The sequence below is a fragment of the Hyla sarda genome, chromosome 5, assembly GCF_029499605.1.
Source record: "Hyla sarda isolate aHylSar1 chromosome 5, aHylSar1.hap1, whole genome shotgun sequence".
Taxonomy (NCBI): Eukaryota; Metazoa; Chordata; class Amphibia; order Anura; family Hylidae; genus Hyla; species Hyla sarda.
Genome location: NC_079193.1, coordinates 110,234,133 through 110,253,835, shown reverse-complemented (window position 1 = coordinate 110,253,835; position 19,703 = coordinate 110,234,133). Strand labels below are relative to the sequence as shown.

Below are 19,703 nucleotides of genomic sequence, written 5' to 3'. Positions count from 1 at the left end.
GAAGTGGATTTGAAGGGTCTTCATCTTAGAAATTCCCCACAAATGACCCCATTATAAAAACTGCAACCCCCAAAGTATTCAAAATTACATTCAGTCAGCGTTTTAACCCTTTAGGGGTTTCAGAGGAATAGCAGCAATCTTCATTTTTTACACTCGCATGTTCTTGTAGACCCATTTTTTTTTATTTTTACAAGGGGTAAAAGGAGAAAATGTATACTTATGTTTGTAGCCCAATTTTTCTCGAGTAAGCACATACCTCATATGTCTATGTAAAGTGTTCGACGGGCACAGTAGAGGGCTCAGAAGCGAAGGAGCAACAAGGGGATTTTGGAGAGTACGTTTTTCTGAAATGGTTTTTGGAGGGCATATTGCATTTAGGAAGCCCCTATGGTGCCAGAACAGCAAAAAAAAAAAACGACATGCCATACCATTTTGGAAACTAGACCCCTTGAGGAACGTAACAAGGAATTAATTGAGCCTTAATACCCCACAGGTGTTTCACGACTTTTGCTTATGTAAAAAAAAAAAAAAAATTCACTAAAATGTGTGTTTCCCCCCAAATTTCACATTTTTGCAAGGGTTAATAGCAGAAAATACTCCCCCAACATTTTTAACCCCATCTCTTCTGAGTATGGAGGTACCCCATAAGTTAACCTGAAGTGCACTACGGGCGAACTACAATGCTCAGAAGAGGAGTCATATTTGGCTTTTTGAGAGCAAATTTTGCTCGGGGGGCATGTCGCATTTAGGAAACCCCTATGGTGCCAGAACAGCAAAAAAAAAACACATGGCATACCATTTTGGAAACTAGACCCCTTGAGGAACGTAACAAGGAATAAAGTGAGCCTTAATACCCCACAGGGGTTTCACGACTTTTGCATATGCAAAAAAAATTTTTTTTTTCACTAAAATGTGTGTTTCCCCCCAAATTTCAAATTTTTGCAAGGGTTAATAGCAGAAAAGACCCCCCAAAATTTGTAACCCCATCTCTTCTGAGTATGAAGGTACCCCATAAGTGGACCTGAAGTGCACTACGGGCGAACTACAATGCTCAGAAGAGAAGGAGTCATATTTAGCTTTTGGAGGGCATGTCACATTTAGGAAGCCCCTATGGTGCCAGGACAGCAAAATAACCCCCACGTGGCATACCATTTTGGAAACTAGACCCCTTGAGGAACGTAACAAGGGGTACAGTGAGCATTTACCCCCCACTGGTGTCTGTCAGATCTTTGGAACAGTGGGCTGTACAAAATATTTAATTTGCACAGCCCTCTGTTCCATTGATCTATCAGACACCAGTGGGGTGTAAATTCTCAATGCACCCCTCATTACATTCAGTGAGGGGTGTAGTTTCCGAAATGGGGTCACATGTGTTTTTTTTTGTTTTTTTTTCGTTTGTCAAAACCGCTGTAACAATCAGCCACCCCTGTGCAAATCACCTCAAATGTACATGGTGCACTCTCCCTTCTGGGCCTTGTTGTGCGCCCCCAGAGCACTTTGCGCCCACATATGGGGTATCTCCGTACTCGGGAGAAATTGCATTACAAATTTTTGGGGTCTTTTTTCCCTTTTACCTCTTGTCAAAATGAAATGTATAGGGCAACACCAGCATGTTAGTGAAAAAAATTTATTTTTATACACTAACATGCTGGTGTAGACCCCAACTTCACCTTTTCATAAGGGGTAAAAGGAGAAAAAGCGATACCCCACATGTGGCCCTAAACTGTTGCCTTGAAATACGACAGGGCTCCAAAGTGAGAGCGCCATGCGCATTTGAGGCCTGAATTAGGGATTTGCATAAGGGTGGACATAGGGGTATTCTACGCCAGTGATTCCCAAACAGGGTGCCTCCAGCTGTTGCAAAACTCCCAGCATGCTTGGACAGTCAACGGCTGTCCAGCAATACTGGGAGTTGTTGTTTTGTAACAGCCGGAGGCTCCATTTTGGAAACAGTGGCATACCAGACGTTTTTCATTTTTTGGGGAAGGGGGGCTGTGTAGGGGTATGTGTATATGTAGTGTTTTTTACTTTTTATTTTGTGTTAGTGTAGTGTAGTGTAGTGTTTTTAGGGTACAGTCACAAGGGCGGGGGATTACAGCGAGTTTCCCGCTGCGAGTTTGAGCTGCCGCGCAAAATTTGCTGCATCGCAAATTTGCAGCCTGATACTCACTGTAAGCCCCCTGCCCATGTGAATGTACCGTGTACATTCACAAGGGGGGGGGGGGGGGAACCTCCAGCTGTTGCAAAACTACAACTCCCAGCATGCACGGTCTATCAGTGAATGCTGGTAGTTATAGTTTTGCAACAGCTGGAGGCACACGGGTTGGGTAACACTGAGTTAGGAAACAGACAATATTTCCCAACCAGTGTGCCTCCAGTTGTTGCAAAACCACAACTCCCAGCATTCTCAGGCATGCTGTAAGTAGTAGTTCGGCAACATCTTTAGAGCCAGATGTTGCCGAACTACAACTCCCAGCATGCTTGGAGTTGTAGTTTTGCAACATCTGGAGGACTACAGTTTGCAGACCACTAATACAGTTGTTCCCAATCTGTGCCCTTCCAGATGTTGCACAACTACAACTCCCAGTATGCCAAAACTGTCCAGGCATGCTGGGAGTTGTAGTTCTGCAACATCTGAAGGGCCAGATGTTACAGAACTGCAACTCCCAGCATGCCTGGACAGTAAGGGCATGCTGAGGATTTGTAGTTTTGCAACATCTAGAAGGGCACAGTGGTCTCCAAACTGTGGACCTCCAGATGTTGCAAAACTGCAACTCCCAGCATGCCCAGATGCCAAGGGCTGTCTGGGCATGCTGGGAGTTGTAGTGTAAGGGGACCAGATGGAACAGTCCAAATCGCTTTACGGCGGTCTGGACTGCTGCAACGCCGCCGAAGATCCACTCACCTGTCGCCACCGCCGCCGTCTCCACCGTGATCCGGGTCTTCAGGGACAAGGTAAGTACCGGGGCCGGGCCCCAGCACTCCCCCGTCCCCCGCCGCGTCCTCCGGTCTTCCTCCCGTTCTCTCCGGACTTCCAGGGGCCAGGCAGGGCGGAAGGAAGTAACGGCCCCCCTGCGATTGATTGGTTAGTTCTATCCGAGGAATTGCAGGGGATAGGAGGAGGTGGCAGGCTTGCCACCTCGCTCCTATACTTCAGCATGGTTCTGGCTGTCTGTGACAACCGGGATCATGCAAAATTACCGGGCGGTCGGGTCCCAGAGACCCGATCAGCCCGGTAACGCCGCAGATCGCAGGGGTGATTTCCCTCACGATTTGCGACGATCGCCGACATGGGGGGCAGACATGGCCCCCCTCTGCGTTTGCCCCGGATGCCTGCTGAAGCATTTCAGCAGGCATCCGCTTACGATCTCTGCCCGGCACGCGGCAGGGACCGGAAATCGCCATGGACGTATGAGTACGTGCCTGGTCCTTAAAGCCCAGGGTGCAGGGACGTACTCATACGTGCCTGGTCCTTAAGGGGTTAAAGGGGAACTCCAGTGAAAAACTTTTTTTTTTTTTTTAATCAACTGGTGCCAGAAAGTTAAACAGATTTGTAAATTACTTCTATTAAAAAATCTTAATCCTTCCTGTACTTATCAGCTGCTGAATACTACAGCTGAAATTCTTTGCTTTTTGAAACACAGAGCTCTCTTCTGACATCACGAGCACAGTGCACTCTGCTGACATCTCTGTCCATTTTAGGAACTCCTATCCTGTCCTCCTATCTCGACCTCCTATGTCGACCTCCCATCCCGACCTCCTATCCCATCCTCCTATCCCGTCCATCTATCCCGTCCATCTATCCCAACCTCCTATCTCGTCCTCATATCCCGTCGTCCTATCCCGACCACCTATTCTGTCCTCCTATCCTGTCCTCCTATCCCGTCCTCATATCTCGACCTCCTATCCTATGTGGACAAGGTATTGAAATATCTCCAGCTGTACGGAAGTTATGTGGGAACATACATTTCCCATTGATCTGCATGGGACTTTAAACAAAAACCCTGACACTCACAAATGAGGGTAGTTAAGGGTTAAATGAACTGTTCTATATTTTAAGTGGACATATAAGTAACGTGACCAAGTCTTATCAAAATATCTCCAGCCGTTTGGAAGTTATACAGTAACATATATTTCCCATTGACTTGTATAGGACTTTAAACATAAACCCCGCCCCTGGCAAATGGGGGTGAGTAAGGGTTAAATCACCTATCCTATGTTTGTTGTTGACATATAAGTAACATATTTGCTAAGTTTCATGTTAATATCTTTAGCCGTTTGGATGTTTTTGTGGAACATACACATACACACACACACACATTAAGTTTTATATATATAGATTAGCCTATTTGAATTTGTAAAGTACTTCTTGATAACATTTTGTAACTTTGTGTGATAAATGAACCCCTAAAGGTTTGGCCACCAGGGCTCCTCCTCCTCCACCAGGGCCCTGGCTACAGTCTTGCTAGCAGATTGTCTCCTTCAGCAGCCTTGCAAATAGAAATGCCGGTGGGATCTCATCTCAACACAATGTATAGAGTTTACAGAGCTGAATATTTTAGCTTCCTTTCCTTTTGAGGACAAACTAGAAGTTGTAGTTTTGTAACAGCTGAAGGCACCCTGGTGCAGAAATACTGCTGTATTGCCTCCACTACATAGTGCTGAATATTGTGCTAAACATTATGCTGAATATTTCTGCTCCCTTTTGCAGCTGCTGGGCAGTGCTGATACACTGATACACTCATTTAAAAGGGTACCAAAATCCTACTATCCTAGTACAGTGGAGAGATGCTGTAAAATATAACTTTTATTAGATATGTATTAAACGTACACCAAAAATAAGAAAAAGTGCTCTACGTGGTAAGCCCATGCCAAAATAAAAATACAAAAGTATCTGCTAGTACTAGATAATTAGTATACTGAATAGCATTAGTAGTAAAAATATAAGCAACTCCAGACATACAAATAGCTCCCAGGCTCTCAACGCCTTTCTTCCAAAATGAGTTGGCGTCCTCAGGGGAGAGGAGCTTGGGAGCTATTTGTATGTCCTGACATGCTTATATTTTTACTTCTAATGCTATTAGGTATTCTAATAAGTTAGTATGTTCCGATATGGATATACTTTTTTTTATTTATTTTGGCATGGTGTATATTTAATACATATCTTAAAAAGTTATATTTTATAGGATCTCTCCACTATACTAGGATAGTATGATTTTGGTACCCTTTGTAATGATTATTCTGCTGTGAGTTTTTTTTGGGGCCTACTGCAGGGCCCCTACACAATGACTCCTGTAGTTTAATGTTTCTTCAGAGCTGAGGGGAGTTTCTGCAGTCTAAGCCAATCACAGCCCATCACACACTGAACTGCTGTAGGCTGTGTGTTAAGAGCAGCAGAGTAAGGAAGAAAGGGTCTTTAGATTATTTCACGCCTACTGGGAAACACCCCTTCCCAGTCTGGGAATCTTACAGAGTCTGAGCAGAATCTACAGCACAGAATCAAGGTAGAAAACTAAAACTAAAACTAAAATAAAAATAATGGCAGGTGGTGGTTTATCATGATGGAGGGAGTGAACTGGGAGGATTTATCAAGATTATGACAGATGAGACATCTTATCCCCTATCATTTGCATAGGGGATGAAATGTCTAAAGCCAAAATACCCCTTTAATGCTAATTGCACTTGTAGACTAAATGGGACTGTACTGTGAAAACCTGCATTGTTTTACATCATGTCACCTAGGAAATAATTAATAACATGATATAAATATGCCTTCAAATTAAGTTTGACATTTAGAGAAATGTCAAAAGTTTTGATTGGTATCTGGGAGAAGTGCGCGATAAGCATGTTCTACATGACCAAGCCTGATTTTTAGAGAAAGTCTATGAAACCATCTCCCAGAATCACATTGGTCAAAACTTTTGACATGTCTCTACATGTCAAAAGTTTTTTGAATGACTTGTACACTTTAAATTTGTATGAATTACTTATGGATTTTACCTTTCCAGAAAGCATCCTGGGATGGCATGGACCAATGTCGCATTCTACAGAAAATCTAAATAATGGAAGTTTTAGCTCTCTTCCAACTGCTACTGCCAACCTCACTTGGCCAATATTACCAAGCATGCCTAAAGACTATCAAATACTAAATCAAGATTTTGAGGTAAGTTTGTGGATATTAGTGCATATCAAAATTCCAGTAGACTTAATTCCTTTCAGTTGCAATGCAAAGAATTGAAATGGGAAAAAAAATGTTTGTAGCTACATAGTAAATCAGTCAGACATTTATGAAAAAATTTACATTCTAGGTGTAGTTGATTATCATTGTTTTTAGAAATGGGAACAATGAAAGTGAATGCTGACCTTAGGTACTTGACCTGCTGAAGATCATGCCATTCTTTCTGAATGCAGAATAGCTGATTACAGACAAAACAAGGTTGTTTTAGGAATGTTTGGCTGATAGCATTATGAGCCTTTCCATTTTATATAGCACTAATCATTTTGAAGTGACTTAATTCAGTGCAAATGAGAACGTTTTACTCTTTGGCATTTGCTGATGTGCCTTGCACATAAATGTGCTTCTGATATGGGCTTGATATCCTCTGTGAGATGAACACTTGTATATCATATACAATATTATATACAAATATCATAATTATCCTTAAAGGGATTTGAACTGTTTTTATCTGATACAGCCCCAAATCACATGCATAGTTGTCCTGATAAATTATACTTTTCTGGCTGTCTGTTCCCGCTTAAAGTGTACCTGTCATTAGCAAAAACTTTTTATATAATGTTGAACATAACATTATATGTATATTTGTAATATACTTTGGTTAAAATGTGTATATGTTTGTCCCTGTAGCTGTTGCATGTGTGTCTCTGTGAGGAGACCAAATACAGGAAGTATGGGTGGACAAGCAGGGCTCTGTGCAGTGTGGACAAGCAGGGCTCTGTGCAGTGTGGACAAGCAGGGCTCTGTGCAGTGTGGACAAGCAGGGCTCTGTGCAATGAGGACAAGCAGGGCTCTGTGCAGTGAGGACAAGCAGGGCTCTGTGCAGCGAGGACAAGCAGGGCTCTGTGCAGCGAGGACAAGCAGGACTCTGTGCAGCGAGGACAAGCAGGGCTCTGTGCATTGAGGACAAGCAGGGCTCTGTGCAGTGAGGACAAGCAGGGCTATGTGCAGTGAGGACAAGCAGGGCTATGTGCAGTGAGGACAAGCAGGGCTCTGTGCAGTGAGGACAAGCAGGGCTCTGTGCAGTGTGGACAAGCAGGGCTCTGTGCAGTGTGGACAAGCAGGGCTCTGTGCAGTGTGGACAAGCAGGGCTCTGTGCAGTGTGGACAAGCAGGGCTCTGTGCAATGAGGACAAGCAGGGCTCTGCGCAGTGAGGACAAGCAGGGCTCTGTGCAGCGAGGACAAGCAGGGCTCTGTGCAGCGAGGACAAGCAGGACTCTGTGCAGCGAGGACAAGCAGGGCTCTGTGCATTGAGGACAAGCAGGGCTATGTACAGTGAGGACAAGCAGGGCTATGTGCAGTGAGGACAAGCAGGGCTCTGTGCAGTGAGGACAAGCAGGGCTCTGCGCAGTGAGGACAAGCAGGGCTCTGCGCAGTGAGGACAAGCAGGGCTCTGTGCAGTGAGGACAAGCAGGGCTCTGCGCAGTGAGGACAAGCAGGGCTCTGCGCAGTGAGGGCAAGCAGGGCTCTGCGCAGTGAGGGCAAGGAGAGCTCTGCGCACTGAGGGCAAGCAGGGCTCTGCGCAGTGAGGACAAGCAGGGCTCTGCGCAGTGAGGACAAGCAGGGCTCTGCGCAGTGAGGACAAGCAGGGCTCTGCGCAGTGAGGACAAGCAGGGCTCTGTGCAGTGAGGACAAGCAGGGCTCTGTGCAGTGAGGACAATCAGGGCTCTGTGCAGTGAGGACAATCAGGGCTCTGCAGTGAGGACTAGCAGGGCCCTGTGCACTGAGGAATAGCAGGGCTCTGTGCACTGAGGACTAGCAGGGCTCTGTGCACTGAGGACAAGCAGAGCTCTGTGCACTGAGGACAAGCAGGGCTCCATGCAGGAAGGCTCTGTGACATGCTTCCGGCTCACACATTGGCAAGCCAAGAGCCTGTACAGACAACCTTTTTTAACCATTGCATATTCCAAATATACTTGTGGTCAGGGCCTGATAACCTGAGTGTGAAACCTAACTAATAACATCAAAACCTAAATAACTAAGCGGCTTGTGATGTGCCATAACCGCTGCAAATGGAATTAATCTTTAAGGGGTCAAAAATCACAGACAACTGTAAACATTTGACAGAATTTTTTTTTAAACATTCACAAAACCAAATTTTCAAAAGCTTTGAACATTTCTTTTTGATGATTAGGTATGTATTGATTAAAACAAGAAGATCTCCACAGCCCTAGTTTTCTAATCACGTGGGCTGGAACTTTGTGTTTAGAAGCCTCAGTTGAGGCATCCATTCGGAAAGAATGCCCAGAGATGGTGGCTGGGTTCAAACCTAAATTAGATATCAAAATGCGAACATGCTTGATAAACTGAGATGTGGATAATGCTGCTGTGGGAAAAGGTAACAAAGATAGTTAGGCTCTTTGCTTTGTAGAGCTGAAGATAGATCACGTAGAACCCGTACAGGACACCAAGCATGGGTAGTAGGGAAATACCTAATCAACGTGGGGGGACACCCGTTCGGGATTTTTTGGTAACCGGGAGAGAAAGAACAAAATGATCAGAACACCAAGAGAGTTGGCTGTGCTTAATGTAACTGGCCTTACTGTGAGCACAGGTGAATTTCCCAATCCGAAGATATCCGTTAAAGCCAAGATAAATGGCTGCTTTCAAAATAAAACTACAAAATAACCAAACGGACTCCTGGTAAGCATGTCAGATAAGTCCTTGAAAACCTGCCCAGAGATAGATTGTCTAACCGTAGCCTTGCTTTGGTTCTGTTTTAACACCCCTCGTAAAGCTGCTTTTATTACATGAACTGAACAGATAGAAATTCTGCTAGGATGTTCCAACACCAAGAAATGCTGGATACCAGCAAAGTAGGACTTAATAGCATTGTATGACAATCTGAGTTCAGTGTGGCAAAAGCCAATGAAAGCAAGTACATATTCAATATCACCTGGTGGGTGAGTATGCTGAAATCTTAAGAACGTGTTCCAGGCAGTGTCGTAAATTCTAGAGGTGTTGGTCGATAGTGATGCGGAGACAAGCTTATGAGTGGTGTTAAGATGGTGAATTAATCCATGATTAATAAGGTGTACGGGGGAACTGCGGACCCTAACTGATCGGCTTCCGATATGACCTGGAAAAACAGTGAAAAATGTTGCTGTGAAAGAGCATCTGCATCAATATTAACTGAGCATCTAATATGTGAGCAAATGTAACAAAAGTTATGGTATAAGGAATGTTGTACCAATTTCCTAGCAACAGACATGTCTAGACTTGGATCTGCCTTTGGTAAGTATGTCTACGGTCGCTTGATTGTCAGAGTGGAAGGTGATCATGATATTAGACCACTGATTGCCCCAGACTTGGGCCGCAGCCACCAGTGGATACATTTTAAATAATGCGGAAGTTCTGTCAAATGCAGGAATCTGTTTGACAGCTTCCTGCCACTTGTCTGCTAGCCAGTGAGAACCAAATATTGCCGCAGAGCCAACACTAGATGAGGCATCACAAAATACTATAGGGGACTGGCTATCTGCTGCTGGAATGAAGGAAGATATGCCGTTCCAGGTATTAAGAAACTCTTGCCACATGACTAAGTCTGCCATGGCATTGTGATCTAAGTGAATTTGGCCGTCCTGCTGCAGGGCTGTTGGGAGAAGCTCTGACAAACGGGAAATAAAAGAACGATCTTGAGGGATAATTCGCATGGTGAAGTTGAACATACCCAAAAGGATTGTAGCTCTTACTTGGTGACGATGTGGGATCTGGAGAAATTGGAAATGACTTCCTTAATTCTACGAAGCTTCACTTCCATCAATTTGGCTATCATGCGGTGCAAATCCAGGACTATACCTAGGAAAGTAAGACTGGTAGCTGGCCCTTCTACTTTGTTAGCTGACACCGGGACCCCCATCTGAGAAAACACTGTCAGCAACGTGGACAGATCGGAAGGAGGTTTGTCAGGACCCTCAAATACCAGGAAGTTATCTAAGTAGTGTATGACATGCTGGCAAGCAAACTGTTCTTCCAAAATCCAGTAAAGGGCTTGGGCAGATCTGTCAAAGAGCCAGGGGCTGCTCCTGTATCCGAATGTGAGCTTTGTGGCAAAATAGTAATGCTCTCTCCATTTTAACCCATGCCACTGCCATAGTTCAGGCATTATGGGAAGGAGTTTAAAGGCGTCTGAAAGCTTTAGACAGATTTGACCCAGCCCCTGACTGGATAATGATAACTGTGGCCTGGTCAGTGGAGGCACACTTTAAAGACACTTCATCTGCTGGAATCAAGGAGTTGAGACTGGGAACTTGGGATGAATAAGGTGCCGAGTGATCATAAATTAAATGTTTTTTTATTATTGAATTTCCCAGACATGACCCCAATGGCTCTAATTCTCCAACATTCAAACAGAGGTACTTTAAATGGACCTATCAGAAACCCCTTGTCCAGTTCAGCTTGAACTGAGGAATCTACTGTGCTGGGATCATTCTTAGCAGACATCAAGTTACTGCACTCAAACGTCTAATCTAGCATTTGAGTACAGAGACCAGGCTTGCATGAAAGCCCTGTATGAAGCTACTGACAACAAACTGTGCAAATTGGGTATCTGGGTGAGGCTGAAGGCATAAGGCTAAATAATCAGTGTCGATCATGCTTAGACATGTGGCCAATTTTTGGGAACACGCTATTTTTGGTTTCGCGCTGAAACAATTCACACAGACATGGAATACCTGACACTGATTATAGTGATGTGCAGAGTAGTTAAAATTATTGCATATTTGTGATTTACCTAAATATTGGATTGGTCTGCCCAGCTTGTCTAACGAACCTGAAACCCTGCTGGAAACAGATGTGGAAGGTGGGAGTTGTCTGGATGGACTACCCTCAGAGGGAGTGTTGACACATTTATACCACTCTGCCGTATGGGATATCGACTGAAAGAGGGAACAAGTTGGTGCTTTTAGGCCAGCAAAGTGCCTACAGTAGATCTCTGTGTCTGTGAACAAGGCTGCTGCCGCTTTTGCTATAAATGAACGGTGATAATCATAAAAGGCCGTATTTATGCGCTAAATCAACTATTTTATACAGATAGATATTTAGTTCCTCTCTCCTATCTGGCCATACTGAGCAGATTATGTCTCTGTAGAGACTGAATGCAAGCATGAATTCAGTAACAGAAAGTTTTCTATTCAATCTGACATCTCGACTGCGCAACACAACCGAAACTTCCCCGCTCGCTATCACTTTGTTCTACGTGCTATCCTGTGTTGGTATCAGCAGAGAAGCCAAATTGATGTCCTTTCCTTCCAGTATATCTTTTTTGATATGTGCTGGTATGAAGTGCACATGGGTGATGTTGGGAGTAATGGAGGTGATACCTGAGGGGGGGGGGGGGGGTGAACGTGTGAAGCAGCTGGAAGCGCAGTGACTATTGTATTAGTAGCAATATTCCTGGCTTCTACAGATTCCAGTCTAGTCTGGATGTCAGAGATGGATGCAGTCAAATTGTTTAGCATGGAATGCAGCTGCGTAAGTGAGGTCTGTATAGTCGGATTAGATATGTCATCTAGCCTAGTACCAGCAGTTTGAGAAACCAGTAGTCTATAGAGCTCAGTCTTCCTGGCAGTAGCCGGGAATGGTATGCCTTTCCTTGTGAGTTCAGAGGTCAATTTGGGAATTGTCCAATTTCGAAGGGATGGTATGCTCCCATGGTCGGACAAGTGAATGGTATTTTCCTCTAATGAGGCCAAATCTTCAATGTCTGATGCATGAGACATAATGAAGGCTGTGAAAAAGGATAAGGCAATGGTAAGAAGGCTGCTACTATGGGATTAAAGGATAGAATTTCACCATTGAAGGAAGTGCACAACTAAATCTAAGTGGAACCCTGATTGATAACCCTAACCTGCGACTGCTTACCCTTAATGCTCTATACAGCTGTTCACTTGATCACATACGTGCTGATAGCACCGTAAAGACATCTGGAAACTTCGAGGTAATAATAGTAACTAACATGAAAGCATAAGGTAATACATAAGCCGCTGTAGCGATCCCAAATAAAGTGCTGTAACCAAAATGCTCACCCCAAAAGGTCACCGTTTAGTATCTTCAGAGTGATAATGTATAAGATAATCAGGAGTAATAATTTCCAAAGGGGAACCAAACAACGCTAGGGTGACCACTGCAACTGGGCTGTAAAACGATAGCGTGCATGAGATTTAAAAAAACGATTTGCCTACTCCCCTTTATGAATACTTACCTGCCTTAGTAGCTGGAAAATACTGAACAAGCCCCAGTATATAGGTGATTAGATAGAACGCATGCACACTGTAAAACATAGATACAGACTAGCATCAATGATGCATCAGGAATAACAAATATGACTTACATGAAAATAATGAAGCAATTAAGTCAACCAGGACTCCTAATAATCATTTGAACAGAGCCACCTGGCCCAAGTGGGGTTGTAACTGAAATGGGCTGAAATAGCATAAACAAAATGTAGATTTATGCGCTGCTAAAGCATATGTCATGATTAAGACTGTATGGCTATCTAGCAGTTATAGTGCTACAACCCCGATTGTGAACCCCCAAATACTAAGAAATCAAGGGCTGGAAATAACCTGAGACCATGGTATTAACCGCACCATGCCTCCTGAATACAGACCCGGTCTGGTTGAGCATCTGAATGCTCACAACTTAAAATGCTGGCATCACCCCATAATGTAATAATGTTGGTGTTACCCCACAGAATAATAATAAAGCTGGCGTTGCCCCACAACATAATAATAATGCTGCCGTTTACCCCAAAACGTGATGCTTGCGTCACCCCACAACACAATAATAATGCTGGCATTACCCCACAAGAAAATAATAATGCTGGTGACACCCCATAACATACATGAGCTGGGGTTACTTTATGAACATAAGTTTTGGAGTTGCGTCATAACGTAAAATGCTGGTGCTACCCCTTAAGAGATAAAATGCTGGTGTTACCCCATAAGAGATACAATGCTTTTGTTACCACATGAACATTAACATGCTGGCGTTGTCCCCTGTATATAAGATGCTGGCGTTGTCCCCTGTATATAACATGCTGGCGTTGTCCCCTGTTTATAACATGCTGGCGTTGCCCCCTGTATATAACATGCTGGTGTTGTCCCCTGTATATAACATGCTGGCATTGTACCCTGTATATAATATGCTGGCCTTGCCCTGAGTATAACATGTTGGTGTAGCCCCCCCTAAACAACTGAAATATTGGTGGTGTAGAGCTGCGTTTGCTAACGGCACCTGCCTGGCTATACGTGGGAGACCAGAGTTTTCAGTAGCCGGGAACCAATGCAGACAGTCTCCTACTCACTCATGAGACTGCCCTGCCGGCCGGAGACTGGGGGCTGCTACGGTGACCGCATATACATACTACCGACGGTATGCAAGGAGAGAGCAGTGCCCGGAGCACCACGTGAGCGCCGACACCATTCTGCGGTGTGAATAGATCAATGAATGACCCATTCACACCAATGGGTGTGCAACAGAATCTCTGAGCGGACTTTTGCAGTGTGAACATACCCGAATACCTACCTGCACCTACATTTACAGTGGTGACAGGTGTTATTTAACACACAGCACCATAAATGTATGGCGTAATGGCGCAGGCTCCTTAGCTGACTCCACTATATCCACAATAGTGTCAACTATGAATGTCAGATTGGAGCTAACTTCAGACCTACTTGTTTAATCCCTTAGATCCCTTAGACAATGCTGGCCATGACTATCAAATTATTTATACTGCAAAGTAAACACTGTTAAAATAAAATCCTAGAAAATAGGATGGAAGTGCTGTTTTTTTTTTTATACCTTTTTTGAAAATTAAAAAGAATAAAAGCATTATTGGACTCTGTAGTTGTGAATTATTGTATAGATGGGCAAGCAACTGGTGTTGCCCACTGCTCTGATTTGCTGCTCAATCAATGAGGGGAGGAGAGAGCATTGCTCTCTCTCTCTCTCTCTCTTCTTTAGAAGGTTGCTGGAAATTTAAAGGGGTTATCCAGGAAAAAAACTTATATATATATCAACTGGCTCCAGAAAGTTAAACAGACTTGTAAATTACTTCTATTAAAAAATATTAATCCTTTCAGTACTTATGAGCTTCTGAAGTTAAGGTTGTTCTTTTCTGTCTAAGTGCTCTCTGATGACACGTGTCTTGGGAACCGCTCAGTTTAGAAACAAATCCCCATAGCAAACCTCTTCTAAACTGGGCGGATCCCGAGACATGTGTCATCAGAGAGCACTTAGACAGAAAAGAACAACCTTAACTTCAGAAGCTCATAAGTAATGAAAGGTACTGAAGTAATTTACAAATCTGTTTAACTTTCTAAAGCCAGTTGATATATATAAAGAAAAGTTTTTTTCCCTGGATAACCCCTTTAAATGCCACCCTTGTTACTATTGCATTAGATATGCCCCAAAATGCTTAAGGGAAAATGGTCATCCTGTTCACCCACACTAAACCCAATACACCGGGTTATAGTGCGGCTGAGCAGAAGACCCGCACTATACCTTAGTTCCAGCACCCAGTCCCTCTGAAGATCGGCTTCTATCTGTGCTGAATTTGAATATTCATGGTCGCTGGTCATGTGAGCTAGGCGCAAGCATTCACGTGACCAACAACCATGAATGTTCAAATCCATCTGGCAGGCCCATCTCCATCACACAATTCAGCGCAGATAGAAGCCGATCTTAAGAGGGACCTGGCGCCGGACTGCAGTTATGTATATTAGTCAGAGACTAATGTTGGTCTCATGTTCACCCGCACTATAACACAGTGTATTGGGTTTAGTGTGGGTGAACTAGATGACCGGTTTCCTTAAACCCCTTAATGACGCAAGACATAAACGTACGTCCTGGTGCGGTGGTACTTATTGCACCAGGACATATATTTATGTCCTGTACATGACTGAGAGCATCGGAGAGATTTTCGGGTCATGCACGTCAGTTCCTGGCTGTAGTTCCGCAATCGTGCAGATGTCTGCTATTAACCCCTCAGATGCTGTGATCAATAAAGATCACGGCATCTGCGGGAGTGCCGTCAGAAAAATGCATGATCGGATCGCCCGCAGTACTGCCGCGGAGATCCGATCATCTGTAATGGCGGACAGAGGTCCCCTCACCTGCCTCCGTCCGTCTCCTGGCGTCTTCTGCTCTGGTCTAAGATTGAGCAGACCAAAGCAAAAGATAGCCGATAACACTGATCAGTGCTATGCCCTATGCATAGCACTTAACAGTATTAGCAATCAAATGATTGCTATAAATAGTCCCCTATGGGGACTATTAAAGTGTAAAAATAAATGTTAAAAAAGTTTTTAAAAAAAGGGAAAAATACCATCCCCCAATAAAAATGTAAATTGTCCCTTTTTCCCCATTTTATCCCCAAAAAGTGTATACTTGGTTTAGTGTGGGTGAACTAGTTGTCAGTTTCCTTTTAACTATTACATTATTACAAGCAATCTTTAAATTACAAACCTTGCTCAATACTATGCCATATAAGTATTGTTCTAGTTTTGCATCTCAGGCTGGAGAAGGAGACTGAAGATCAGATGGCACGAAGGTAGATAGGAAATCACTTGGCTGTCTTGCATGCTTTTTAACACTTTTAGATGCCATGATTATCTTTGATTGTGCTATTTAAGAATCTGACAGAAACTGAGGAGAAAATACAGAGTAATGTCAAGGTAGAGAACTGAAAAATTATAAAAAATAAAGGCAGAGAGTGCTTTATCATGATAAGGGCAGTGAACAAGATCATGGCAGGTACTCTTTAAGGGCAGTGTCTAATTTATGGTTTGCCCCACAGGGGGTTACCCTAAAGGGCTGAGAATTATTTTGGGAATATTGTGTTTTTTTACTTAGTAATTTCAGCCCTGACATAAGAAAAGAACTGCTTATAATGATAATGACTATATGTGATGGGGGAATGGGATTACATTCAGCATGCATCATCATAATAAATGTACCTGTGATCTTTACCACGATTATTCTACTTTATTTGTTGGCTGCATGGAATACACTTTCACCTCTTGTTCGCTTTCTTCCAGTGGCCTAGTGCCCATATAGGCATACTATGCTTCTGCTATGTGGACTGTTGAACGGGTGGGGGCCCGACTGATGTTTTGTAGTCTGCCTCTAGGATGCCAGAGTAAGGCTGGGTTTACACCACGTTTTTGCCTGCGGTCGGGAAACCTCATACGGCCGAAAACGAAGCCGATCGGAGGCTGCGGTTCACTCCGGTCGGCTCATAGACTTGCAATAAATACGGTTCCCGAATACGGCTGAGTGCGGGCGCCGCGATTAAGCCCCGCCCCCTCCTCCAAACCGTATACGGGAACCGTATTTAAGAAAACGTGGTGTGAACCCAGCCTAAGAGAGCAACAGGTCAGGAATGCTGCTGTATATAGACTAATTTGACAGCGTTACAAATTCTGCACCATGTGACTACCAGAGCCCCCTAACCTGTCGCAGCGCTCAGCAACCAACTCAGCTCTTCTGCTCACTAAGTACTGATTAGTTGATTAGTCTACCAAGTGACCTTTCCATTGATCAAGTCATGGCTTAGTTTTTTGTGTGTGTGTGTGTGTGTTTTTTTAACCTCAGTGGTGAATAATTAAAGGTCTGGGGGTCGAGTGATGTGTTATTAAAGTGGATTAAAGGGCCACAAATGGCTCGGGTCACCTGTCCTGAACAATAAAGAGTTGTATCATCACCCAGCTTAACCCCTTAAGGACTGAGCCCTCTTTTGCAATTCTGACCACTGTCACTTTAAGCATTAATAACTCTGGGATGCTTTTACCGATTGTTTTGATTCCAAGATTGTTTTTTCGTGACATATTCTACTTTAACACAGTGATAAACTTTTGTTGTTACTTACTAGGGATCGACCGATATTGATTTTTTAGGGCCGATACCGATAATCTGTTGAGGTTAATGCCGATAGCTGATAATTTATACCGATATTCCGGTATAAATTATCGGCTATTTCTCCCCCCCCCCCCCCCTGAAGCCGCTACAGATCATTGATTTAAAGCGGGCGCTTTAAATCAATGAACTGTAGCGGCTCTTGCGGTGCCAGAGACCGCCGCCGCCACCACTTGCTTCTCTCCCCCTGCCTGTATAAAGCCCCCCTGACTTATAATACCCCCTGTCCTGTGCCCCTCATATAATGCCCCATGTCCTGTGCACCTTACATATAATGCCCCCTGAGGGTGCAGAACAGGGGGCATTATATGTGAGGGGCACAGGACATGGGGCAATATATATGAGGGGCACATGATGGGGGCATTGTATGTGAGGAACACAGGACATGGGGCATTATATGTGGGGGTCACAGGACAGGGGGTATTATGTATGAGGGGCACATGACGGGGGGGATTATATGTAGGGGCACATGACAGCCCACCACTGTCATGTGCCCATATATATATATAATGCCCCCCTGACTTATAATACCCCCTGTCCTGTGCCCCTCACATATATTGCCCCCTGTCCAGTGCCCCTCACATATAATGCCCCATGACCTGCCCCCTCAGGGGGCATTATATGTGAGGGTACAAGACAGGTATAAGTCAGGGGGGCATTATATGGGCACATGACAGGGGGGGCTGTCATGTGCCCCCACATATAATCCCCCCTGTCCTGTGTTCCTCACATATAATACCCCCCTGAAATGTGCCCCTCACTTAAATTTGCCCCCCTCACTTATAATTTGCCCGTCCATCCATACAGCGCACGAGCAGTGCTCACCTTTCTCACGCTGCTACGTTCTTGTACTGTGAGTGAGAGCTGCAGGGACGTGATCTCCGGGCGCCGGCGCCATGATGTGATGTCATCACGCCGGCCTGCCGTGGATCAGGGGCGTCGCTAGGTCTACAAAAGATCCGGGGCACTGGCCATGGCTGAGGGCAGAGCCACAAAAGGAGGGATCATAGTGGCGGAGTCACTCGGCAGGGTCACTCAGTTTACAATATACACTATATACACAGTGTACAGTATATGTCTGTGTACTTCCTTGCTTCTGTGCTCCAACCACTGCTCCTCTGGTCCGCAGCCTATGGGCCATAGCAGTAGGTACACGGACCAGAGGAGCAGTGGTTGGAGCTCCAAAGGTAGCATGCAGCTGCTGCATAATCACCGTCTTGTCCAGGGCCAGAGTGGGACCTAAATAGGCCTGTGCATATTAGACTATGCAGCCCTTTTTTTGTGGAGGACCCAGCAGTTGGACTCCCACCAAAATAAAATGGGCTGTATGGTGAAATCTCCTTGGTTCAAGTGGCTTTTCAGCTGTTGCAAAGGAACAACTCCCATCATCCATGGAAAGCTTCAGGCATGATGGGAGTTGTAGTTTTGTCACAGCTTGAGAACCACTTATAGTTTCACTGCAGGACTTTCAAGTGACTACAGCTTAGATGAGAAACAGGCAGACTATACAATGGTTTGACTCACAGGAGACGTCTTCTCTGCTGTCTTTTCTTTTTTTCTTCATCTGGTCAAGACGCTAGAACTTCTTCCATCTTCTCTGCAGAATTAACGCTTGGACATCATTGGTTCCTCATTTTGTCAGCAGATCCTTATTGTCTGTATGAAGACAATAATCATTGTAATCCTGCCAGATACTATGGGGGAGATTCATCAAAACCTGTCCAGAGGAAAAGTTGCTGAGTTGCCCATAGCAACCAATCAGATCGCTTCTTTCATTTTTAACAAGGCCTCTGCAAAATGAAAGAAACTATCTGATTGGTTGCTATGGGCAACTCAGCAACTTTTCCTCTTGACAGGTTTTGATAAATCTCCCCCTATGCCCTTAAATATAACCCTGCCAGACATCATGCCATACACTGTTTCATCTGTTTGGCAGAATCCCACCCTTGTAGTGACCTCCCCCGGACCCCTAAGTCCCCCCCCCCCCCCCAGACTCATCTTTGTCTTCATCTTTCAGACCTCTAAGGGCTTGCCCACACTGCGGACATTCAGTCGTCAGAATTCTGCCTGCAGCAGGCGCCACCTAAGTCCTCAGTGATAGGACCACGCTGACAGCAATGCAGTGTGGCAGAATACTACCCAAAGAATAAACATGTTCATTCTTTGGGAAGACGTCCATTGCGCCAGCATAATTCCACTGTGGCAATTCCACAGTATACACAGAGCAACAGAATCCCATTTTAAACAATAGGACTCTGCTGCTAGTGGATTTCCACAGTGAAATTATGCCAGCCGAATGTCCGCAGTGTGGATGAGCGCTTAGTCCCCCCAGACCTTAGTTCTCCTCCAGATCCCCTTTTCCCCTTGATCGGAACCCTTAGTCCAATGTTGTCCAAACTGTGGCCCTCCAGATGTTGCAAAACTACAATTCCCAGCATGCCTGTTCCATTGGCTGTCCGGGCATGCTGGGAGGTGTAATTTTGCAACATCTGGAGGGCCACAGTTTGTACACCACTGCCTTAGTCACTCTCAGACCCTCTGTTATCCTCCT

General features: G+C 44.6%; 1 protein-coding gene and 1 long non-coding RNA gene across 4 annotated transcripts in view; one reads left to right on the top strand and one right to left on the bottom strand.

Moving 5' to 3' along the window:
• The window catches only part of OSBPL10 (oxysterol binding protein like 10), an 857,577-nt gene that overhangs the window by 552,881 nt on the left and 284,993 nt on the right, over nt 1-19,703 (top strand). For 2 of the 3 annotated variants that reach the window (XM_056520089.1, XM_056520088.1), the window contains one exon: nt 6,009-6,163. The exons of the other annotated variant lie outside the window; for it this stretch is intronic. In XM_056520089.1, coding sequence (XP_056376064.1) covers nt 6,009-6,163 — 155 coding nt within the window. The remainder of the gene's footprint in view (nt 1-6,008; nt 6,164-19,703) is intronic. 3 annotated transcript variants of the gene reach the window in all.
• On the bottom strand, nt 12,440-18,869 carry LOC130273386 (uncharacterized). Its single transcript, XR_008843979.1, has 3 exons — nt 18,677-18,869; nt 15,704-15,883; nt 12,440-12,505 (listed from the first exon to the last, which is right to left on the bottom strand). It is a non-coding gene; the product is annotated as an uncharacterized LOC130273386 (long non-coding RNA).